Source organism: Taudactylus pleione, unplaced genomic scaffold (assembly GCF_031769625.1).
Source record: "Taudactylus pleione unplaced genomic scaffold, aTauple2 ptg000115l, whole genome shotgun sequence".
Classification (NCBI taxonomy): Eukaryota; Metazoa; Chordata; class Amphibia; order Anura; family Myobatrachidae; genus Taudactylus; species Taudactylus pleione.
Window position 1 is genome coordinate 1,275,821 of NW_028284517.1, and position 26,391 is coordinate 1,302,211.

General features: G+C 47.6%; 1 protein-coding gene across 1 annotated transcript in view; it reads right to left on the reverse strand.

Moving 5' to 3' along the window:
* Positions 1-23,805: 23,805 nt before the first annotated feature.
* RAD54L (RAD54 like) overlaps positions 23,806-26,391 on the reverse strand; it is a 59,018-nt gene continuing 56,432 nt past the window's right edge. The window contains exon 18 of the mRNA XM_088471627.1: positions 23,806-24,485. Coding sequence (XP_088327753.1) covers positions 24,284-24,485 — 202 coding nt within the window. The 3' untranslated portion in view covers positions 23,806-24,283. The remainder of the gene's footprint in view (positions 24,486-26,391) is intronic.

The window sequence follows — 26,391 nt, forward strand, 5'->3', positions numbered from 1 at the left end:
CAGAATAATATGGAACCTAAAAACCACATTAAGAAGAAACACAGGGCGAGAGCAACTCACACCCTGACATGATGCCCTCCAGAAGAGGGAGCCACATGAGAACGCTCACAAGTCAGACACTCTCCTGGTTAATATAAACACCCTGAGAGAAAGAGAGAGAGCCTAAGCAATAGACCATGTAATGGCTATCACAACCAGCGGTTCCATCGACTGTCCCCGGAGGGAACGAAGAACCACTACTAACTCCCAAGGAGTCCCTAGGGAGGACAAATGGAGGCATAAGCCAGAAAACACACCAAAGGATGAACTGGATACCAGAGTGGAGCAATTCCATATCTTAACCATACCGACAGTGTAGAGATCCGCACTGTCAGGAAGGTCAGGCCGAGGGTGAAACCCAAGCCAGCCGGCAGGAATGCCAGAATATCTGGAAATATTGGACACCGGAGGATCATATCGACAGGTACGATACCGTAAGAATTACGTATGCCACAGTCTGTGGCAGATCCCATCAAAGTCTGGCCTGTCTGCTCTAAACATCTCAATGAAGACAGAGCCAGGGAAGCCCTAGGACCACAGCAGGGGCGCAGTCATAGACAAACGATCCAGGTCCAGGGAAAAACAAGGACCCTGAGACAACAGGTCCAGATAGTGAAGCAGTAGGAACGGAGCATCGATGAGGAGACTCCGAAAATCCTAGTACCAGTGACGTCTGGGATGAACTGGAGCCCCCAGAAGGAAAGCCCCTCCGTCTCGAATTAAACTTCCGAAGACCTCGAGGAAGAAGGGAGACCGGAGGACACAGGTACACAAAGTGGAAGGACCACTTCACTGACAGAGTCACTGAAGGTAGCTTCAGTACTCCTAGAGCTGGACTGTAACACCGGTAGTGTGTGATAGAGTCAGAAGGCCATGAGGACCAATCACCTCAGGGAGGCCCCCTCTGCTCACCAGGAGTTGAAACCTCTCTTGGTAGTCCCTGGGATGCACATCGTGACGGCTGAGGAAGCCCGCTTCCCAATGGAGAGCTCCTGGAATGAACGCTGCAGAGTTGGCCAGGAGAAGACCCTTGGACTATGTCAGAATGTATGACATTCCTGTCATTGCCACCGAACTACCAGTGTTGCCTAGATGGAAGCCACTGTTGTGACACTGTTGGACTGAACCTATGCAGGTTTACCGTGACATAAGGGTTAGGCCAGAGTGAAGGCCCAAGACAGCCGAAAGTTCCAACAAGTGGCAGGGCGGAAGCGACAGACGTCCAGCTACCCCGAAATGAATGCGGACCAGACACTGTCTGCAGCAAAGAATACCCTGGACGAGATGGCCATAGCCACCCGGACAGAGACCGACTCGCCTCCGGAGAGAGCATCATCGTCCGAACAGCGATCCGATGGAAAAAACTCGATCCATCTGGAGAAGAGTCAATTATGACAAGGCCTGGAATGGAACTGATCACATTCCCCCCTCCCAAAAGGTAGACACTCTGGGAGACCACGCATCACCAAGAGTAATGACATATGTCGACCGCGTAGACATCCGCACACTCCAAGTTGAAGAGCGGAGAGCTTGTCTTACGCCAGAAAAATTCTCAGATTCCTGAGAATCCAGCAGTGCTCCCAGATGAAGAATACTCTGTGAGGGATGCAGGGAGGACTTTTTCTCCGGTGACTAATTATCTGTGCCGAGAAAAAGCCACGGTTATCCTGACCCGGCGGTAAAGTACCTCGGTGATCCTGCTAAAAGCAGGAGGGCGTCCAGAGAAAGGAGCATTCGGATACACTGAACAGGTGAACCGTCAGAAAATCCGTAAAGCTGGTAAACCCCGGTGGAGTTAAGGACAGTCCCAAAAGGCAGAGCCCGAAACTTGCAAGTTTTGCTGTGGCACAGCAAACCTGAATCCCTGCTGATGAGAGGGCTCTGTATGTACCCGTAGGTACGTATCCTGAATACTCAGATATACCATAAAGTCCCCAGGCTCCAAACGTCGGATGATGGAGCAAGGAGGATTCCACCTGAGTCCAGGCACCCTTGGAATCTGATTCAGGGATTTGAGACAGAGTATAGGCAAATGAAGGACCAGTCAGTCACTGCCCCAGAAAGAAAAAAGAACAACCAGTCCCTCGCTGAGATAGTGAGGCTGGCCGAAATAGCTCTGCTTACCGCAAAGGCTGTATAGCTTTCTGGGTTTGTAAGGCCCTGATCGGAAGAAGGGCCCGTGTAACAACGCCTGTGAGGAGGCCGCCTGAGCAATGAGAGGCCGTTGAGAATCAGTATCTCACTCTGGAATCCCCCAGATGTAGACCTGCCCCATCAGGCTGAAGGTTTATCCTCCGGCGTAGAAGCAGGGCCGTCCAGAAGTCCAGGACAGCTCGGTACTAGATATGGTGGCCCCCGTGGAGGCCAACAGCCTAGGAAAAAACAGGCCTTTAGGCTGACCCTGAGGACAAAAAGACTTAACAGAGTTAGTCCGAATGTAGTGGGAGTAGCTAAAGACAGCATCTCTCCATTAGTGATACTGCCAATGATGCAACAATCTTGTCAAGGCCGGACCAAACAAGATCTTCCCCATGGTAGGAGACTGCACCTATGCTTTCCCATAACGTAGCCATAGGGTATTGCAGCGGATACAGACGCAGCCGAAACCCTGAAAGTTAGAAGACCGGCATCCAATGTAGGTAATCCCACATATGACAACTGCATATTTTATGTGAGCGGCAAAAGACATTTGAATCCCAGACGTGTTGAAGGGGAAAAACGTTACAAATGCATCAGCCCAGTATGCAACAGTATTAACCAACCATGCGATGGCCATGGTAGGACAGGCAACAGGCCCTGAAAACGAGTACATTGATTTCAGGTAAAGTTACTACCTACGGATCCGTAAAATCCGTCCAGGCCGGGATGGGAGGCATATTAATGCCTGTAACCCGACGATTAACATACAAATCCACCCCAGAAGGAGATTTCTATTACTTGTGAGGACCCTCAGGGAATAGGAAACAGGAGGCCTTTGTGACCCCTCGTATCTGGCGACAGCCAGACTCCCGCCATGAGATCCACCCGCTGGGCAGAAACGAGGAATGTATGATACAGGTGCAGGATCGACATTCTCTATATCCAGAATGAACCTGGCTACCAGCCCCAAAGTAGGAATAATAATACTTGAAATCGGCTCCCCCCATGTGAGGGGGAAAGAGCCGAATACACCCTCCAGTTCACGGCAGAGCCACTGGGAAGTAACCACAGGGCGTATATCACGCCATTTAGTATTTCGTAGAAAACGACATCCACCAGGGTGGCCGTTGTGGTAATCCCTGCAAGGGGAATGACAGACCGATGCGGTACCGGAGGTAATTCATGTACTGTGAAAAACCACGGCAGGGAGCGATAGTCTTTGACACAGGGGTAAAGTGCAAGAAATTGCGAGATACCCCGAGTTGAAAAGGGCAGTATGGTAAAGTAACCACAAGCGAGTTACGACAATGGGGCCCACCCGGTGATCCTCAAAGGAGAGAATCCTGAGAAATAAACCGCCCAAAGGGGTCGTGCAAGGGGCCCGGCACCAGATGGCGCCGCATACAAAACATATCTGAGTCAAATCCTCCGCACTAATACCTGCAGCACATGGCTTGCAGGATAGCAATAATGGGTGCAGTATCGTGCGCAATCTCCTGGTCAGATATATTTGACTATCTTGACGGAAATATTAAGCAGTGCCATACCGGTCCTGACTGATGCTAAGATTAGCTGCAGGGACCCATTATCAGCGTATGCAACACACATCCATCTAAAATATGGCAACGTGCAGCACGCAACAGTATGTGACAAACCTCACAAATATTAACAAGTATATATATGTGAGGTCTCAGAACCACCCTAGGTACACCTGTATTAGGGCAGATAAAGAAAAGGGATAGATATACACTGACAGGTGAGAAAAGCAGACAGTCAGCACTAGCATAAGTCACATACAATGCAGAAAAACATATATACATACATTTGCATGACATATAATATACTGCACAATGCCGCTACATTCAACTGCCCAGATTCAGTGTCTGGAAAGGCTATAGCACTGTGTACACTCACCCAAAATGGCCAGGTACGCAGGGGGACTGGGCTCACTGTCCTCCTAGGAGTTCTGCAGCACCACCGAGAGATAATGGCCGCTGGAGACCTCAGAAGAAGCGCGGCCCGCGGAGGAAGCAGCTCAGCGACGCCAGACTGCGTGTTGAAAGGCGCGCTGAGCTGAGGGGAGGAGCCGCTAGACAGGGAAGGCTTCCTCCCCTGGCTAGCAATTAACCCCCCGGGATGCCGGCTCCCGCTGCCGCTATAATCCCTGGTGGGCTAGTGGACACGCGGGGTATGCCTCCATGGAGGGGGAGCCCGCCGCCACCGCTAGCGCCTCCGGTCTGTCCCCAGAGACCGGAGGCATAAGGCTGCATACACACGTGGATCACCGCAAGCGGTGACCTCGCGACTTACCTGTCCCCGTCGATCCGGCAGCAGCCTAGGGATTCCTCCAGAGTCCGGCTAGTACTGACTCTGGGGTCCTGCTGCGATCCCCAGATCTGTACTGGCGTCGCAGCGCCGGCAGGGTGTAGGAGTGGCAGCTTAGACGTACATTGGACAGTCTGATGCTGCCGCTCTGAAGAGTAGTAAAAAATAATAAAACTCTTTTTTAAAATTAATTTTAAGCTTAGGGGCTGCTAATCAGCTCCCCACTGCACTAACGGTGACCCGACTCCGGCCGGGCACCAACTTAAACTGAGGTGCCTCTGGCTGGGGGGCGGGGTTATAGGGAGAGTGGACCCAAGTGCATCCTGGGAGCTAAAAGCTTTAACTGCGTGGTGCCCGGATTTGGTTCCCAACCTATACCCCAAGGTCAACCCTGTGGACCCCCTATGGACCCTGAAATAGACATATGAAAATTCTGACAATGTCCCAATATTTATGCACCTGACTGTACATACATTGCTTTATTTTTCTGCATTTATTCTGTCGTTTTTAGCCATATCATTATATTATCCGGCAGAGCTGTGATTGGGATACAAATGTATCCAATGCACAGAGTATAACAGAGCAGTATTGAGCAATGAAATAAAACGCTGAGGGGGGGAATTCAATTGTTTAGCCGGCAGCTTTTTTTCTAAGACGCCCGACGGAGCAATTCAATTGTTGCTCTATTAGGGCGCTATAGCCGCCGCCGCTGGTATTTCTGCTCGCTCCCTCAGGAGGGGGCAAGCTGAAATGTGTGAGAAATCCCCTGGTTAGGGCGCGCTAACCGCAGTTAGTGCGCCCTAACCAGAACGGGTTTAGCCATTTTACATCGCTAAACCTGGGACAAAGTGGGCGATAATTAATGAGCGCCCAGAACAATTGAATTGCAACACTGGGCACTCATTACTTATCATGCCTTAAAAAAACAATTGAATTGCCCCTGAGTATACAGTATAAACCAGAGGTTCCCAACCATGGTACTTAAGGCACACTAACAGTCCAGGTTTTAAGGATAGCCATAATTGAGCACAAGTATCTTAATTAGTCCCTAAGTTATTTTGATTTAACCATTTGTGCTCAAGCATGGCTATAACTAAAACCTGGACTGTTAGGGGCATATTTACTAAAGTGAGAGGATTTAGAAGTGGCGTTGTTGCCCATAGCAACCAATCTAAAAGATAATAGCTAGAATCTGGTTTGTTGCTATGGGAAACATCTCCACTTCTAAAAACTCTCACTTTAGTAAATATACCCCTTAGTGTGCCTTGGGGATGGAGGTTGGGAAATACTGGTATAAACACATGTCGGTAAATGTAATGGGCACCTATAAGATTTTATCGATTTAGGTAGAAAACACCAGGGGGTATATTTATGAAGTGGTGGATTTTGCAAGCTGCAGCTTTTTGTCTCCTAGGCCCGTATTCAATATTGGAGGGAAAAGCCTGTGCTGGACTTTTTGCTCCACATCGGAGGTTTTGTAGGGATAATGTATCAGGCGCAAGCCCGCTTTATCCCCGGATTCAATTAGAAACAGTGGCGGGCTGGGCCGGGGGGCAGGGTGCCATGTGCCCCCCGGGCCGCAGCGTCATGCGGGCCGTCTGTGTTGCTGTGACACAGACTGCACCACGTGTGTAGCGCTGACCGGATGGAGTTCGGTCAGCGCTACACAAGTGACAAACACACAGCCGCCGGCACCGGCAGCTGTGTGTTTGTTTTGATCAGCAGCCAATGAGAGTCTGACAGACTCTCATTAGCTGCTGCTGCGCCCACTGCGGGAGCCGCTCCAATTTCCGGCTCCCGCAGTGGGCATTGGGAGAGGCGTCATGACGTCATATGATGTCTCTCCCATAATGCACAGCGGCCCGGCCCGGGAAGGACAGACGGAGGAGCGGATGGCGAAGGCGGGAGCGGGGATTCAGGTGTTTTTGGGTTTTTTTTTTACGTGTGTCTACTGGGGGGGGGGGAGGCTGGCACTACAAGGGGGAGACCACTACTGGGGGCACCACAAGGGGGCAACCACTACTGGAGGCACTGCAAAGGGGGGGGACTCCTACTAATGGGGGCAATACAAGGGGGGGGGACTACTGGGGTCACTACAAAGGAGGAACCACTACTGGGGGCACTACAAGAGTGAGGGACTAGTACTGGGGGCACTACAAGAGGGAGGGACTACTGCTGGGTGCACTACAAGAGGGAGACCACTACTGGGGGTACTACAAGGGGGCACTACAAGGGGGGACCACTACTGGGGATTATAACTGGGGGCACTTCAAGTGGGGACTACTACTACTATTGGCACTACAAGGGGAGGGGACAACTACTAGGGGCACTGCATAGGAGGAGAGGACTACTGCCAGGGGCACTACATAGGGAGGAGGGGACTACTACTGGGGGCACTGCATCGAGGGACCACTGCTGGGGGCTCTATAAAAAGGGCAATACTGGGGGTACTGCATAGGGGGGAGACTACAACTGGGGACACTATTTAAGGGGCACTGCATAAGGGTTACCACTATTGGGGGCACTGCATGGGGTGTGGACTGCTACTGGATGCACTATATAAGGAGCACTGTATAGGAGGTACCACTACTGGGGGCACTATATAATGGGCTTACTACTGGGGGTACAAGGAGCACTGCATAGGAGGGATCACTACTGGGGGCACTACTGGAGGCCTGCATAAGGGGGTCCTCTCCTGGGGCACAGGGGGGCACTGCATATGGGCACCACGACGGGGCTGTCCCTAATCTTTATTTTTACTTTATATTAATCCCATATGGACCCGCCTCCTCCCTGGAACACTTGAGGGGGGAGGGCGCCGCAGCATGCATGTTCTGCGGGCACCATGGCTACACGCTACTCCTCTGCCAGGGCCGCCTGCATGCATTTGCCCCCCAGGCTAAAAGTTGCCAGCCACCCCTGATTAGAAAGGAGCGAAAAATGGGACCCAGCAGAAAGGTAATTGTTATTTTTCGGGAAATCATCCAGGGACCGCCGTAATGATGTCCTGACATGGGGGATCACTATGGGTACCCCTGTTTTGGCCTATGGAAGGTAAGTAGAGTTTTAAATAGCCGCAGCAGGTGTTTTTTTCTGCCTGGGAAGAAGGGGTGAAGAAGAGCACTTAGGTTTTTTTTTTACAAACAAAAACTAGGTGCATCAAATTTGGGGTACGTGAAAATGGGTGCAAGCCTATTTTTAAGTCCCTAAAGTGCATCTTTAAAATTCTTCAAAAACGCACCTGCCGCTACTACCCGCATTCTTTAAAACACCTGCCGCATACATGGGGACCCCCCCTGAATTAATTTTGTTAGGTTAAAACTTTGTTCCCCATAATTTCTTTACTCCAAAATTGAACTTTTTTTGGGGTGTCACTATTTTTATTACTTTTTTTGACACAGATAATTTTTAGGGGCCATTCCCAGGGGTGCAGGCTATTTTTTTAAAGCCTGCACCCCTAAACCCCAATACTGCACTTTATTTCGCCCACCTATTCTGTGGTGAAAACTTATCCCCATTTTTTAACAAAGAATTTTCGCACCAGCGAAAAGTCTTTGTAATTGAATACGGGGATAATTAAAATAGGCGAAAATGACCTCATATTCAATTTGAGGCTATTCGCCCTTAGTCTGTATTCTCTTACACACTGCTGTAGGGTCACTAAGTAACCTACCACCATGGGGCCCATTTATTAACAATCGCTTCTGCAAAGTGATTTCGACGCATTACTAGCACCCCGTGATCGCATTGCAAGATGCGATCTTAGCGCCGGGATGTATTAAAGAGCCCCCGCAGGGACAGTGGCTCAGAAAGGGGCCGGTCCCTACAAGATGGTCAGAGTGCAGAGACCATCTCTTCACTCCTGTGCTGGGCTCAGACCATGCACGTGATGTGTAGTCCATAGGTTACAGAAGCACAGCGCCATCTTTAGTTGGCGTTAGCTGCTGGGGCCAAGCTCTGGAATACACTTGGTAAATCTGACAGCATCGCATCCCCCATAGAAACCTAGAGACCGACACAGAAGAGGGACCTTAGAGATATCTGCTGTGGTCCCTCCATAATACATTGCAGGGATACTAATTATTTGGGGATATCCCCAGAAAGCGGGTGTTTTTTAGGGAATATGCCACAAATAGTTCATGATAATTGGGCCCCTATACCTTTTCAATGTGGGGAGAAAAGAAGAGAACCTAGAGGAGTCCCAACGGAGAACAGTGAGATCATACAAACTCCACACATATTGTGTCCAGGTTGGAATCATACCCAAAGACCCAGCAATGTGACACAGCAACGCTGACTACTGTGCCACCCTCTACAAGCAGTCATAAGACTTCATATACTACAGCACAGACCTATAATCACTGACTGTAAGAATAAAGTCATTAGAATTAAATTAAATTTCCATTTGATTTAAAGCTATGAAACCAAATGAAAGTGAATAACACTTAAGGAAAGTGGAGAGTTGTATAAACAGTAACTGATGGGCATTATCTTCCCCACCATTGTCTTTACAATGACAAAATGGCTCCCTCCCTACATGACAAATTTGGACACATTAGGCAATGCCCCCAATCCGTGCAGACATCACCCTAATCTACCTATGACGCTCCCTTTTACATAAGGCCATGGCCTTGTTTGCCCACTGACATTCAGACACAGTTGGGGGATTAGTTCTTGTCTGGCCTGGGCCATGGGGAGACCAAATATACAAATCTGGCTGTGAGAGGTCCCACAGTTTATAATAAGGCCCAAAATGTGGGAACATTGTCACTGAGCTTACAGAGGTTATTCAAGTAAAATAATCACATAATAATATATCAGAAAAATCAGCTAGTATATATGTGCCTTATATTAATGTGGTTTTATCAGACATGGATTATACAAGTTTTACAATAATATAATTACCACATCTCTGGCTCAGCAAACATCGTGCAGTATTCTTGAGACATTTCTACAAGTAGAAAATATAAAATGTTATGAAATACAGATGTTCACATGACATATTACATATAACATATATGGACGCCCTGCATTTTGTGCTATGGCTAGACACGGCTACTTTGGTTTGTATGGACCGGGAGATGTGATGTCATGATTTTCTTTCGCACATGTATTGTAATGTTCAAAGAAGGCTGGGGCTGGCTGCTGACTGGACCCTGCAGCAGCCATTGGAGTCCTGGACCTGAGGAGTCTGCTAACCATGGCAGGCACCGTACCGGGAGCAAAGTAAGTTCTGAGAGTCTAAAAATAAAAATGTGGGTGTGGAGTCTGGTCGATGAGTAGGAAATTGCGTCTGCTAGGGGTTGCGTCCTCACCCAGGCACCCCCCTCGTCCTAACGCCTCAAAAAAAAAATAGGCTAGCTGAGGCAGCATCGTGCCCAATACTTAAATAACTGCGTTCCTCATGGGTCCTGGGCATTGTGTAGCAGGGGTGGGGCCATGCCCCTGCTCTGCCACCAATAGTGGAAGATGACAGCCAGAATGTTGTCAAGTATTGGTCACTTACGGCTATTGTTATTATCTACCACTCAGTTGGTTTATGTGGGGGGTGGGGACAGGTATAAAGAGGTGATACTGTAATCACAGCCATGAACTCCAGTTTTATTATTTCAAGTGAAACCTGATGCTGAGACCAGACCAATATATTATACAGTTGCTGCAGCCTATGCAGCTTGTGGCTTTTTACCTGTCATAAAAATAGATGTCCCAGAATATGATGTGATGCAAAGGAACTTCTTCTAGTTATTAACCTATGATTTGGGTCACAGCTAATGACTGGAAGATGGCATTTTATATACGGTACATATGTTGGTGTTTATATAGCTATGTATTTTTAATGATGGTATTATCATCATTCCTCATTTATTTTGAAAATGATAAAAACAGGGACCGTACAAGCGCTCTGGGAGGTGAAGGCCACATCCTCAGCTCCTCAGACTGGGAGTGTGACGCTGCGCTGTGACATCATAGCTGGGCGCAACACTTACAATGTAACACTGACCTTGTGAATTGGGTGGCCGAGGTATTGCGTGTGCCTGGGTACTTGGGGGGACATGGCTGCCAGAGGTGGTACCTCTAAGCCCCATCATGGGGTATTTCTATGGTGCATGACACTGACAGAGCGGCCAATGTTGCAGCTTTTTGGGTGGGGTAGTAATGCCACCCCTGGGCCCCTAGATATACCTGGGCCCAGGTATTTTGTACCACTGATTGTTGTCTAGCAGATAAGAGCTTAACAGGAAGCTGCCAGCTGTTTCCTCTGATCTCAGCTGCTGGCACCCAATGAGGGGGTACCATGGAGGCATTAGAAACATTGTATGAGAGAGATTATATTGCCTAGGTATCCTCATGGGGGCACTCAAAGCAACATGTGTTATGGCTGGTGAGAGCTGGCTGTAGCTGACATATGGATAGTAACACTAATGACTGACTCTGGCTTTCCAGGGACCCTGCTTATTCTGTCAGTCCCGGGCCCCACAATTTCTGATGGCAGCACTGAGTAAGAAGATTAATGTGTGATAAGACTATTCCTTTATACAATGCTCATAGTGTTACCAGGTCTGATACAGACCCAGCATGACAAATTACCCACCACAATGTAATAATCTAGATATAGAGATTCAGTAAATCCTAAATCCAGTAAATTAATTAAATCTGAATTTCCAAAATATGCTGGTGTATTACAACAACTTGCTATCAGTCTCCTTTAATATAAATGGGATATTTATAAAAAGAACATAAATATAGCATAAAATGTCACTTATCTAAACATTATTTTCCCAGCCACAAATGAGAATATCAGTCATTATTTCCAATCACTTAATCTCATAGTATTTACACATAAACCAGTGAAATGGTTATACAGTATTTATATAAAATATGAGCACAAACAGCTTTTGGCAGAGAAATGGAGATAACAGAACATTTTCCATACTTCCTCCAGCAAGCCATCATTTCAAGATTTTCCTATCTGGGATATATAATGATACAGCCAATTGCTTAATTTACCTATAGTTTTGCTGATAATATTAAGGAATTATAAAAGGGAAATGTGATAATATCTTTAGGAAGAGAAAGTAGATACAGTATAGGCCCAATTGAGGATGAAATTTGGAGTACACAGAAACAAATAATAGACATTATTAGAGCCACAAATAAAACCTACCTCAGGAAAGCAACTCGTATTGAGAAGTGAGGTTACCAAGGCAGCAGCCGTGTATATCACGTGTGTGATGTCATAATGTGTATGCTAACTGACTGTGACATCACCAACTGCCATTACCTGATGCAGAGACTCAGGAGACATTCATATAATGTTATGCTTATTTTCAGTTGGAAGGTGTAGAAAATGGAGTAGGCAAAAGTTAAAGGACATAGGGGGAGATGTATCAAAACTTGGAGAGAGATAAAAGTACCAAACAATCAGCTTCTAACTGCCATTTTATAGGCTGTGTTTGAAAATGATAGTTAGGATCTGATTGGTTAGTACTTTATCTCTCTCCAAGGTTTGATACATATGCACAATAAACATTAAAGTTCAATTTGAAGATCACTATTTATCATAATCTTTGCATTAGAGAAATTGACTTTTAAATCACCAGTTTTCCAAATCAACCAAATTGTGTTGCCAGACATCCCGAACTGATGGAAATCACCAATTTCTCTGGTGAATCTATGAAATCTGTGAAAGATTAATATAGTTTATCTTGGAAATTAGTAATACTATTGCACTGGTCTTAGACATTCACATGTAGTTAGAGTATTTAGCATGTACAAGCAGAGCAATAAATGAGCCCATCCATTAGTATGTTATTTCCTCAGATGTACTTATAACCCTGTTAGGAATCAAAGAGCGCATTAAAATGAATAAAAAAGGCGCCCAAGTAGCTTATCAGAACTAGCCAGACGGACTACTTACTGAGTAACACAACATTTGGAGTTGTTAAGTGAATACTATATGATACATTGGCCAATTTAACAAGGGGTTATGGGTTGGCAGTAGATATTGGAGATATAACCTCTTTACTATTGAAAGAGTAGTCACCATAGGGTTTTTTTTATTTTTTGAGGACTACAAAAAAGCCCATTTTATCAAGCTCACAATTGTTTAGCTTTTTGAACCTTCGTCCTGTGAGATAATGTTACTTTTAACCCATTATAGTCTATGGACTATTGGAACTGAATGAATGAATATAAAAATTCCACTGTACAGAAGAAGTAGGGAATATTTTACGTCTAGTTTTCAAAATGGCTTATTCATAGAAATCTTCAAGCTCCAGTATCACATCCGTTCATATAAAAGAGAGAGTAGGACACCATAGTGCATTATCATTTCATTTATGAGTAAAAGATAAACATCAGATTAAAAACAAATCCACCATGACAATAGTAAAATTAAAGGCATACCAGAGGGTGTGGGTGTAAACAGATTACACCTAAATCGCTTGAAAAAACACTCCCTGGGAACAGGAATCTGTTGAATCTCTGCAACCTTCAGTGTCTCTGAAGAGTCCCCACTTACTGGATCCAAGCCCTGTAGTATAACACCAACGCGTTTCAACTTAAAATTGAGTCTTTTTGAAAAATGGTGGATTTGTTTTTAATCTGCTGCTTATCTTACTCATAAATTAAATGATAATGCACTATGGTGGTCCTAGAAGTAAAATATTCCTTACTTCTGTACAGTGGAATTTTTATATTCATTCATTTTTCTGTGGAATTGGACAGAACTTTCCTAATTTTTTGTGGAATTGGACAGAATTTTATTTATTATTAACTATGGACATTTTGATACAGTTATTACTCTTTCTACTTCAGGGTCCATAGGGGTCCACAGGGTTGACCTTGGGGTATAGCTGGATCTGGATCCACGGGCACCACGCAGTTAAAGCTTTGCTGCTCCCAGGATGCACTTGGGTCCGTCCTCCTCTATACCCCGCCCCCGAGCCACAGGCACCTCAGTTTTAGCTGGTGCCCGGCCGGAGTCGGGTCACCCTGGCGCAGTGGGGCTGCATAAGCAGCCCCTAAGCTTTATTTTAATTTTTTAAAGATTTTATTATTTTATTTTTTACTATCTTCAGAGCGGCAGCATAAGACTGTCCATCTGGACGTCCATGCTGCCGCTCCAACAGCCCCGCTGACGCTGCGACGCCGGTACTGATCCGGGGATAGCAGCGGGACCCCGGAGTCAGTGCTAGCGTGGCTCCGGGACCTCCCACAGACTGCTGCCAGACACAAGGGGCTGTCAGCGCTGCATGCGGGGGAAGTGTAAATGCAGTCTTCATGCCGCCGGTCTCTGGGGACAGACCGGCGGCGCTAGTAGTGGCGGCAGGCTCCCCCTGCAAAGGAATACCCCGCGTGACCGCTGGACCACCAGGGTGTAAGGCCGGCAGGGAACGGCGTCCCTGGGGTTCCATTACTAGCAGGGGAGGCAGCCTTCCCTGCTTGAGCGGCTCCTCCCCTCAGCCCAGCGCGCCTTCTCTCAAGCGTGCTGGCGTCGCTGGGTTGTACTTTCTCGGCCACTCCTCCTCAGAGCTCTCCGGCAGCCATCTTCCCAGGCAGCAACGCAGAGCTCCCAGGCAGGCTTCCAGTGGACCGGTCCCCCTGCGTACCTCTCCCCTGATCAGGACAGTGTACGAAGCGCTATAGCCCTCCCAGACACTGAATCTGGGAGGTTGATTGTAGCTGAAGGTGCAGTGAGTATACTTCTCTGCATGGTATGTGACTATTGCTAGTGCTGCTGTCTGTGCTTTTTCTAATTACTGTCAGCTTTTTACCTATCCCTTTCCTTCTCCTACGGCCCGCAGGTGTGTGGGGGAGGGGTGTTCTTTCTGTGTACCTCACATTTATAGATCAACGTATTTGTGAGGTCCGTCACATACAGCGGTGTGCTACTCAGTACCAGATTGTGGGCTGTGTGTTGCATACTTGGGAGTGCGCAGGTGTTATACGCCTTACCTCGTTTCAGTGATACACGTTTATTGCAAAAAGTTTGTGTCATGTCTGATGAGGAGAATGAGCGCTCCGAGGCTCCTGTGTTGTTTTCCTGCCGTCGCTGTTCGGCAGGGGTCGACGGGGCGGATTTGTCTCAGGATGGTCTGTGCGGGCATTGCCAGCTGGTGCCTGGTCCCTCTAAACCCCCAGTGGCGCAGGATCCTCCGTGGGCGATGTTTACGTAGGTGCTGGTGTCGATCGCGAACCGGCTTGCGGTCCCGACTGCGGCCCCTTGTAGGGCGTTGCCCCAGCCTACCATCCCCCGTTCCCCAGGTGTGACGCCTCTGGTGCAGTCTCCGCGTTTCAGGGGTATCCTCAAACGGTGCCCCCTCCCTGGGTGGGTGTCCTCTCCAGCTCTGTTCAGAGCCTGGCGGCTTCGTCATCGGCATTTCAATGTTGCACAGTGATTTGCCCCCACGGGCGTCAAAGCGACCCGTTCCGGCTTCACTGGCGGCTCAGTTTACGGACACGGATGTGTCTTCAGATGACGGGGAGATCCATGAAGACTCTGACTCAGATGCCGGGGCCCAGGAGGTGGAGGCTAAGTCCTCCATTAATGTGCCGGCATTGGTTAGGGCGGTGCGGGCCATCCTTCATATTGAGGATGTGCAGGCTCCCAGGTCAAAGTACCCTAACTTTAAAAAGGCCAAGGTGACTGACGGTTTTTCCCCTGTCAGACCAGTTAACGGATCATATGGCAGGGGCCTGGCAGTTGCCCAGCAAGAGATTCCAACCGCAGAAACGGTTGGCTTCAAAGTATCAGTTTCCTGAGGCTCATTGCAGGAAGTGGGAAACTCCGCCGTCTATCTCCTCCCTGAAAGATCCCATGGACAGGAAAGTGGAGATTTGTTTAAAGTCCATTTACTCTCTCTCGGGGGTGGTGGCCCGTCCGTCCATGGCCATCTCTTGGGTGGCTAAGGCCATCGAGAGCTGGGCCAACGCTTTGAAGGATACCTTTCCGGAAGATGCTCCGGAGATCCAGAAAGCGTTGATAGGACAAATGAGGGATGCGGCTTCCTACATTGGGGAGGCTTCTTTAGGTGCGAGCCTGCTGACCTCTCGGGTGTCGGCTGCCGCTGTGTCGGCATGTCGGTCCTTGTGGCTGAGGTCTTGGAGAGCTGACGCGGACTCCAAAAAGGGCCTGGAGGCCTTACCTTTTAATGGGGAGTTGCTTTTTGGTCCAGACTTGGACAAAATTGTGGATACGCTGGCTAAGTCTAAGGCAGCCTTCCTCCCTTTGGCTTCTGCACCTACCAAGGCACGGAGCTCTGCCTTTCGGTCTTTTCGGGTTCAGGGCAAGGCAAAAGGTCAGTCCTTCCCGAGGCAGCCGGCGACCAAGGCCGCTTCTAAGCCCAAGAAGCAGGCCTGGAGTGCCAGGCGCCCTTCTTCCAAGCAGGAGGATAAACTCTCTGCCTGATGGGACGGGCCTCCCTCTGGGGGACCCCAGAGTGGGAGACCGACTTCTTCTGTTTGCCCAGTGCTGGCACGATCCACCACAGATGCCTGGGTTCAAGAAGTGGTCTCCCAGGGGTTCGCCCTGTCTTTTCGGCACAGACCGTCCCGCCAGTTTTTCTGCACCAGTCCTTCTCAGGATACGACCAAGACCTTACAGATTCAGGTAGCTATAGAGTCCTTGCTGAAAGCAGGGGTCATTGTTCCCGTTCCTCAATTACAACAAGGGACAGGGTACTATTCTTCTCTGTTTCTGGTGCAGAAACCCAATAGTTCTCATCGCCCTATCCTCAACTTGAAGTCTCTGAACAAATTCCTCAGAGTTCCCAGGTTCAGGATGGAAACGTTACGTTCCATCATTCTGGCGATGGAACCGGGGGATTACATGGTGTCCCTGGATATCCAGGACGCCTACCTCCATGTTCCGATAGCACCTTCGCACCAGAGGTATCTGAGGTTCACTATCCTTCAACACCACTATCAGTTCCGGGCGCTACCCTTTGGTCTCTCCACGGCACCGCGGGTGTTCACGAAGATTATGGTGGTCATGGCCGCACATCTGCGGAACCAGAATGTACGGCTGCTGCCGTATCTGGACGACCTCCTGTTGCTGGCGAGCTCCCCGGGGGTACTGCTTCAACATCTCCACCTGACGATCGCTTGCCTGCAAGAGCACGGGTGGCTGATAAATTGGAAAAAGTCCTCCCTGATTCCATCTCAGCGGATGGTTCATTTGGGGGCTCTGCTGGATTCTCGTCAGCAAAGGATCTTCCTGACTCCGGAGAAGGTCTCCTCCCTCCAGCTGCGGATACACAGTTGCCTGAGCAGTTGCTGCCTGTCGGTTCATTCGGCTATGAGAGTTCTGGGGTCCATGGTGTCGACATTCGACATGGTGGAATTTGCCCATTTCCATTCCCGGACCCTGCAGGGGCTGATTCTATCGGAATGGAACGGGTTACCACACCAGATCTGCGCTCAGTTGCTGGTGTTGTCCCCAGAGGTTCGGCAGTCTTTGGCTTGGTGGCTTCAGACGGCTCATCTGCTCGAGGGGCGCCCCTTTTGGATCCCGGACTGGGTCCTGCTCACGACGGATGCCAGTCTTCGGGGTTGGGGGGCAGTGACCGGGTCGTTGGTCTGTGGAAGAAGCTCTTCTTCCCATCAACATTCTGGAATTGCGGGCAGTATACAGGGCCCTGCAGTCGTCCGGTCCCGTTCTGTACGGAAGGGTGGTTCAGGTGCAGTCCGACAACGCCACCACGGTGGCATATATCAACCACCAAGGAGGAACTCGCAGTTGGGCAGCGATGTTGGAGCTGTCTCGCATCCTTGCTTGGGAGGAGTGTCACATTCCAGCGATCTCGGCAGTCTTCATTCCCGGAGTCCTCAATTGGGAGGCGGACTTCCTCAGCCGTCACGACGTGCATCCCGGGGAATGGTCGCTTCACCCAGAGGTGTTTCAGCTACTCGTGGACAGGTGGGGGCAACCGGAGCTGGATTTCATGGCCTCCCATCACAAGTTGCCCGTTTACGGGTCAAGGACAAGAGACGCAGGCGCCAGTCTGGTAGACGCGCTGTCGGTGACCTGGCGTATCTGTTTCCTCCGATATCCCTACTTCCTCGGGTTCTGCGGAAATTCAAGCAGGACGGCGGCACGCTCGTGCTGGTAGCTCCGGCGTGGCCCAGACGTCCTTGGTACTCCGATCTGAGGTGCCTCTCCATCGACGCTCCGTACCTTCTCCCTCAGCGTCGGGACCTGTTGTCTCAAGGGCCCTGCCTTTACCCGGATCTGGGTCGGCTGTCTTTGACGGCGTGGCTCTTGAGACAGCCGTCTTGAGGTCTAGGGGTTTCTCCAGTTCGGTCATTGGTACCATGCTTACGGCACGCAAGCCTGCTTCCGCACGGATTTACCACAGGGTGTGGCGCACTTATTGTCAGTGGTGTGAATCCAGAAACTATGACCCTCAGGTGTTCCGGTTTCCAGAATCTTGGAGTTCCTTCAATCAGGTTTGGACCTCGGCTTACGCCTGGCCTCTCTGAAGGTTCATGTGTCTGCTTTGTCCGTGTGGTTTCAGCGACGGATTGCTACACTACCGGATGTTCACACCTTTTTCCAGGGTGTTCTCAGGATCCAGCCTCCCTTCGTGTCTCCTGTGGCTCCTTGGGATTTGGCGGTGGTGCTACGGGTCTTGCAGGGTCCTCTTTTTGAGCCTCTTGAGTCGGTGGACCTCAAGTGGCTGACGTTCAAGACCGTTTTTCTCCTGGCAATTGCTTCTGCCAGGAGGGTATCCGAGTGGGGGGCGCTTTCCTGTCGCCCCCCTTTTCTGATTTTTCACCAGGACAGAGCGGTGCTCCGCACTCGTCCTGAATTTTTGCCCAAAGTGGTCTCAAAGTTCCACATTAGTCAGGAGCTTGTTGTGCCAGCTTTTCAGTCACCTGATCTTTCGGCTGGTGAAGCTTCCTTAGATGTAGTCCGGGCACTTAGAATCTACGTGGGCCAGACTGCTTCGGTTAGGAAGTCGGATTCATTGTTTGTCCTCTTCGGTTTTCACAAGAGGGGTAGGCCTGCCAACAAGCAAACGTTAGCCCGTTGGCTTCGTTCAGTTATTTGTGAGGCTTATGCACAGGAGGGTTTGCCTGTGCCAGCCTCTGTTACGGCTCATTACACTCGTTCTGTGGGTCCCTCTTGGGCTGCTAGACGTGGCGCCTCTGCTGTTCAGCTGTGTGGTTCTATGCGTTTGACACCTTCGCCTCTCAGGATGCATCCTTCGGGCACCGGGTGCTCCTTTCAGCACAGGAGCGTCCCCGCCCTTAGTTGAACTGCTTTGGGACATCCCCAAGGTCAACCCTGTGGACCCCCTATGGACCCTGAAGTAGAAAACAAGAGATATGGTAAGAACTTACCTTTGTTATCTCTGTTTCTACGAAGTCCATAGGGTCCACAGGGCGCCCGCCCTGACGCACCTGGCTTCATATGGGCTGTGTGGCTGGTCACCGGTTTTCCGTCTCCCATTCTGTGAGTATGGTTTCTTGTGTGTTCCAGTATTCCTTCTCTCTGTTTAGTCTCCTCCTCCGGCCTTGGCTGCTTACCAACTGAGGTGCCTGTGGCTTGGGGGCGGGGTATAGAGGAGGACGGACCCAAGTGCATCCTGGGAGCAGCAAAGCTTTAACTGCGTGGTGCCCATGGATCCAGATCCAGCTATACCCCAAGGTCAACCCTGTGGACCCTATGGACTTCGTAGAAACAGAGATAACAAAGGTAAGTTCTTACCATATCTCTTGTTTTTACTACTTTTTGATTATCTGTATACTGTACGCTGAGGTAACTACTTAATTTGTTATTTACATGTTCTCTTTGGGTTACATATAGGGATCACCCTCTGACACCTATAGCTGCCATCTGTGAAGCGCGGGTTGTTATTATTTTTGTTTGAATACGGCAATACTTTTCCACCTGGCGAAATGACTTCATCGGCTAAACTATTTTCGCCGATCTCAGCTTTTCGCTTCAATATGGGCCATAGTATTTGCTGGTTTGCAACTCGTCTTTTGTTAAGAAGTAAGTTAGTCATGTGTCCTTGTAACTGGGGTTCCTCCCATAGTTGGAACCACAGTGCAGATGTACATATGCTCCGATCTCCTATCCTTAGTCCCACAGCTGTAAGGACTCAACTGGAGACCAAGATTCACATGGGGATGTGCTGACTCCTCATTTCCTGGTAACGCCATCCGTGTATTCATTCTGAAAGCAAATATAACATACACATAAACATAAACATGCGGGAAGCAGTCGGGAAAACGATGGATGGAATCCCGACCGTCGGCTTCCGACTGTCTAATCCCGGCAAGGTTTAAATGGCAGTCGTCAACGTCCCGACGACTGTAATTTTCCCTACGCCGATAGCCCGACACCCGGCTTACCGATCGAAGGTAAGCCAGGCACGGGGCAAGGACAGCAGTGAGGGGGGTGGTGGATGTTAGTTTTAGGGTTCCTAGGGGGGACTTGGGGTGAGGCACCACCCGGGAGGTTAAGTTTAGGCTAGGTGAAGGGGGGGGGGGGGATTAGGGTTAGGCACCCCTAAGGGAGGATTGGGGGGTAAAATTAGGTTAGTAAATACCAACCTAGGACAATCGGGATTTTCACCCCTGCGGGCTCACGCTGTCGGGATATGAACCGTAAATCATACTGTATCTTAAACATGTACATAAAGAGTCTCATTTACAGTGTAATGCACTTTACAATCTGAACATATACTGCTATGTAAGTCCAAAAGGAAACTTGCATGTACTCTTCTTATGCTTGCCCACCCTCGCTCCACCTGCTCAGGCATATGGGGGTGACACAAATCTAGATACTGTACAGAAGCATCTGGCACAAATCCATAGTCCATAAATGCGTGTTCTAGAAATACAATTATTCCAGATCTATGTAAAATAAACAAACGTTTAATCTCAATGTTTGGTTGCTGTAAAATGTGGTTACAGACTTACAAAGAGAAAATTACATGTGTAACCTGTGTCAGTTACTGTATATCAACACAATCAGGTTTGCTGCATTTTCTGAGACTAAGGGCCATATTCAATTTGGGAGCGAAAAGTCTGTGCTGGACTTTTCGCTCCACATCGCAGGTTTTCCGGGGATAAAGTATCGGGCGTGTGCCTGCTTTATCCCAGTATTCAATTAGAAATCAACGAAAAAGGGAGCCAGAGGAAAGGTATCGCCAAAAAACTGGATTTTTGGGGAAATATTTCAGGGACCCCCTAAAGATGTCTAGACATGGGGGATCACTATGGGTACCCCCATTTTTACCTGCTGAAGGAAGTCGGGGTTTCTAATAGCCGCAGCAGGTGCATATTTGCGGCTATGAAGAATAGCACTTAGCAATAGTTATTTTTACAAAAAAAAAAAATCTATCAAATTTGGGGTACATGAAAATGGGGGTAAGCATTATTTTAAGTCCCTAAAATTATTTTCCAAAATTCTGCAAAAATGCACCTGCCACTACTCCAGCAATGAAGAAAACACCTGCCGCATACTTGGGAACCCCTCTGAATTTAATTTGGCTAGTTTAGAAGTGTGTTCCCTATATTTTTTTTTTTATCCCTATTGATACCCAATAGTCGCTATTTAGTGCTGCTAGTCGCTTAAGAAAGAATTGCATTCCCGTCCAATCGTGTGGTTCCAAAGCACAAAAGTTATTTATGTAAAGAGGGAAAGCTTTAACAATTAGAATAAAAAGCAATGAATATAGTACGGCCGATACATACGCTTTGCGCTACTGCTCCCAGTATGCAGTATATCAATCCTGAACCCTGCGGTCACCGTCACCCAAAGAAATGGAGAAATGACTGCCTACTGCACCCAGCTCACAAGCCTAGGGGTCACTTGTTGGCCAGTTGTACCCAGGACTGGTCTGTAGCTTAGACGTTTGGACTTAGGGACACATGGCATACAGTCAGGTCCATAAATATTGGGACATTGACAGAATTTTCATATTTTGGCCTCTATTCACCACCACAATGGCTTTGAAATGAAACAAACAAGATGTGCTTTAACTGCAGACTTTCAGATTTAATTTCAGGGTAATTACATCCAAATCAGGTGAACGGTGTAGGATTTACAACGGTTTCTATATGTACCTCCCACTTTTTAAAGGGGCCAAAAGTAATGGGACTATAAACTCAAAAGCTATTCATGGACAGGTGTGGGCTATTCCCTCATTATTTCATTATCAATTAAGCAGGTAAAAGGTCTGGAGTTGATTCTAGGTGTGACATTTGCATTTGGAATCAGTTGTTGTCGACTCTCAATATGAGATCCAAAGAGCTGTCACTATCAGTGAAGCCAGCCATCATTAGGCTGAAAAATCAAAACAAACCCATCAGAGAGATAGCAAAAACATTAGGTGTGGCCAAATCAACTGTTTGGAACATTCTTAAAAAGAAAGAATGCACCGGAGAGCTCAGCAACACCAAAAGACCCGGAAGACCATGGATAACAACTGTGGTGGATGACAGAAGAATTATTTCCCTGGTGAAGAAAAACCCCTTCACAACAGTTGGCCAAATCAAGAACACTCTCCAGGAGGTAGGTGTTTATGTGTCAAAGTCCACAATCAAGAGAAGACTTCACAAGAGTGAATATAGAGGGTTCACCACAAGATGTAAACGATTGGTGAGCCTCCAAAACAGGAAGACCAGATTAGAGTTTACCAAACAACATCTAAAAAAGCCATTACAGTTCTCGAACAACATCCTATGGACAGATGAGACAAAGATCAACTTGTACCAGAGTGATGGGAAGAGAAGAGTATGGAGAAGGAAAGGAACTGCTCATGATCCAAAACTACCACCGCCATTCTTCACTGATGAGGTGGTATGTGTCATGGCATGGGCATGTATGGCTGCCAATGGAACTGGTTCCCTTGTATTTATTGATGATGTGACTGCTGACAAAAGCAGCAGAATGAATTCTGAAGTGTTTCGGGCAATATTATATGCTCATATTCAGTCAAATGCTTCAGAACTCATTGGACGGCGCTTCACAGTGCAGATGGACAATGACCCGAAGCATACTGCAAAAGCAACCAAAGAGTTTTTTAAGGCTAAAAAGTGGAATGTTATGCAATGGCCAAGTCAATCCCCTGACCTGAATCCGATTGAGCATGCATTTCACTTGATGAAGACAAAACTGAAGGGAAAATGCCCCAAGAACAAGCAGGAACTGAAGACATTTGCAGTAGAGGCCTGGCAGAGCATCACCAGGAATGAAACCCAGCGTCTGGTGATGTCTATGCGTTCCAGACTTCAGGCTGTAATTGCCTGCAAAGGATTTGCAACAAAGTACTAAAAAATGAAAGTTAGATTTAGGATTGTTTAGTTTGTCCCATTACTTTTGGCCCCTTAAAAAGTGGGAGGCACATATAGAAACCGTTGTAATTCCTACACCGTTCACCTGATTTGGATGTAATTACCCTCAAATAAAATCTGAAAGTCTGCAGTTAAAGCACATCTTGGTTGTTTCATTTCAAAGCCATTGTGGTGGTGAATAGAGGCCAATATATGAAAATTCTGTCAATGTCCCAATATTTATGCACCTGACTGTATATGGTATTAGAGATGGACAGGACATCATTGCTGATAATATACACAGGCAGTGCACCATCTCTTCCATCTACTGGCTTATGGACTAAGGGCCCGATTCAGACCCGTTTGCAAGCAGCCGCTCGATCGTTCCTGGCCGATGTTATGCAATTGCGCATGCATTGCAGTGCGCTAACTAGTCCGAGCGATCGGGAAACGCTTGCTCGCCCAACAAAGACAGCCCAGTGGAATGAGTGACAGGAGAGGCCGTTTGTGGGTGGTAACAGGGGCAGGGCAGTAGTAATGGGGGAGTGGAGGTGCGAACAAGGGTGCCTGAGTGTTTCAACGCCGTTTCAGAGGCGTGCATATTTAACAGGCAGCGTCATAGTACACATCACCTGGTTGAATTATATACTGAAGTGCTTGCGGTAGGGTACAGTCAACCACAAGCGCTGCGGTCAGTTTCAATGGAACCCGATGTACCGATGGTTGTATATACTTCCTGGAGATGACGTACGGTAGGGGCAGCTAAAGACAGGCTGGTGGGCGTCTGCATACACAAAGCGATCGCACGCCAAGATATAGTGGGCGTGCTTATGCCGTGCGATCGCCTGCCTTGACGTCATTTATCTGAATTTGCATATTCTGGGAGCAAGCAGGTCTGAATCAGGCCCTAAATGTGGTGTAGGGTCCTCGGTTGACCTCCCATTGTAGGCTTGCAGGATTACACAGGACCACCTTTAGCATGCTTAGTAAATCACACACACAACATACATATTTGTAGATTTTTTTTGGGGGGGGGGAATTTTAATTTAGGGTTTGGAATTAGAAAACAAAACAGTCTCTGCCGCAGCAATATCAGTATTTTCTCATGCAGAAAATTATGCAAACACTCCAGGGTGTCAGGATATCCTATATTATATTAATAGAACATGTGACCACACTGCAGGAAGCAGGTTACTTAGTGTCCACATTATAACATGAGGCAGCACAGTTATATCCTCCATCATCAATATCTTTAGTATCAGATCACTGAGGAGAATTGGACGTAAACATCTCACACAGCAGCAAATATTCCTGGTAACCCACAAATCAGTCATACAAGCACGGAAATATTTCCACTAGGTGGCAGCTGGAGATTAGCAGCTGGTTTCCTGCCGTCCTGTGTTATCACTTTGTCCTCCCACCTCCAAAGACGGAGATGTTATTTTCTTGTCACGTGGCTCCCTGATCCCTTCTAACAGTTACTGAACAGCTATAGGACCCCCCTCTGTTCTTCATGGGAGCGGTGGTGAAATGTAAACGTAACCGCAGCATCCCAAGCCGCGTTCAGCACCTGGTCCTGTAAGCCGCGCTTATCGGCACAGTGGTTCCACTGAGAGAGATCAGACGTGCAGTCAGTGTTATCAGGGGGAGGGCGGACCTGACGCCCATTCACGCAGCGACGACATCTGAACCTAAAGGGGAAAAGAATGAAAGGGGATCAGATTCAATAAGTCACATCACCAGGCATAAGGGCCTACAATGCCGTGCTCAGACACATTACAGATAAAGGGGGAGATGTATCAACCGTCTAAAGAGGACAGGTGGGAGGTGTTTCCCACAGCAACAAATTCTACCTATCACTTATCAGATATAATCTATAAAATGATAGCTGGAATCTGATTGGTTGCTGTGGGAAACATCTCCACTTCATCATTACAAGGTTTAATACATCTCTCCTAAAATGACAGGAGCCCAATAGGGGGATAGCAGGTATAAATGCTAATGAATGGAGAAGGGGTCAGCTAGTCCCGCGGTGTCGTTAGTAAGGAAGAGGATGTGTGACATTTTGCAGCAAAATCCGTAATGAGGCAAAAATTTCATTAGGGGGTATATTTACTAAAGTGAGTTTTTAGAAGTGGAGATGTTGCCCATAGCAACCAATCAGATTCTAGCCATTATCTTCTAGAAGGTGCTAGTTAAATGTTAACTAGAATCTGATTGGTTGCTATGGGCAACATCTTCATTTCTAAAAAGTAACTTTTGTAAATTTACCCCTAGGTCTAAAAAAAGTAATTTGGTCTATTTCCCAAATGATAAGAGGACCCACTCCAGGGGGCTTTGTTAGACTTGGCACTGCCTAATACAAACTGCTCGTTATAGTCCAGAAACATGGCAACCAACCTAAATTTTGGTAGCGATTACTGTGTTAAGCAGCTGCATTGTGATATTTATAATGAGATATTTTATCGACCAAGAATGAGAGATTGCCTACTACACTGTATATAGTTAGTGTTGGAGAGCAGACTTTTCAATTAACCTGCTAGGGGGCATTTAAGGAATAGTGATCACACCAATGTAACATTCCCTTCAGTTTCAATTAAAGGTTTTGTAAAGGAGCCACACAATCTATGTGTGTTAGATGAAGACAGTTTGATCAGCTCAGAGGAGCAATGAAGCTTGTAGACTGAGAAATAGTATCTTAAGTTAAAGACAAACAGTTAAGTCAAGTCCTAATGGTGAATTGTGGAATCATGGGTGTAGATGTGGCTATAGGAACTAAAGCAATTAATCTGAGCTCTCCCCCTTCTATATCTCCCAGCTGGATCTTGTCAGTTATATTTTCTAACAAAGCTTCAATACACGAGAGATCAAGACATAACTCAAGAGGGCATAGAAGGAGAGACTACAAGGACACGTTACCCTAATGGTGCATACACTCGGTCAGATCTGTCAGATGAACGGTTTTACCAACGATTTTAGACTGTATTAAAATTAATGGAATCGTCCAAATCTGACTGCAAAACACATCAGATGTCAGATATCGTTATCCGACAAGCAGGAATGCGCATCGTTCATTGTTGCAGACTCACATGTCAGATTTTCTTTAAGATATGAACAATTTTTAAAATAGTTTTCATTCAGATCTGACAGAAAATCTGACCGTGTGTATGCACCATAACAGCAGGTAATTTAAGTCAAACAAATCACTAAACCAGAGCAAAAATTAAGGTTTTCAGTGTAACCCAAGAAAGGGATTTAATCAGAGTACAAATATCCCCTTTTCATCTCGCATCCATTGGAAGACACTGTAACCATCGGGAGTTTCCAAAGCACCATATATGGTGAGGAGCACTTTCAAGTTGCTGTGCGCAAAACTTTTCATCCAAAATGATCATCTTTGGACAAAAACACAAGATAGCCAACAGGCACAATTATCCTGCCAAGGCCACATGCCACGCACAGACCTTTGTGGAACGTGCTCTCACAATTTCACTAAACAGGTTTATCTGTCCCTATTTAATGAATCTTACAATCTTTTGTTTGGCTGCAAGGCACCAAGAGAGGACTAGGAGAACCTTTCTCTCCTAAGATCTAGCA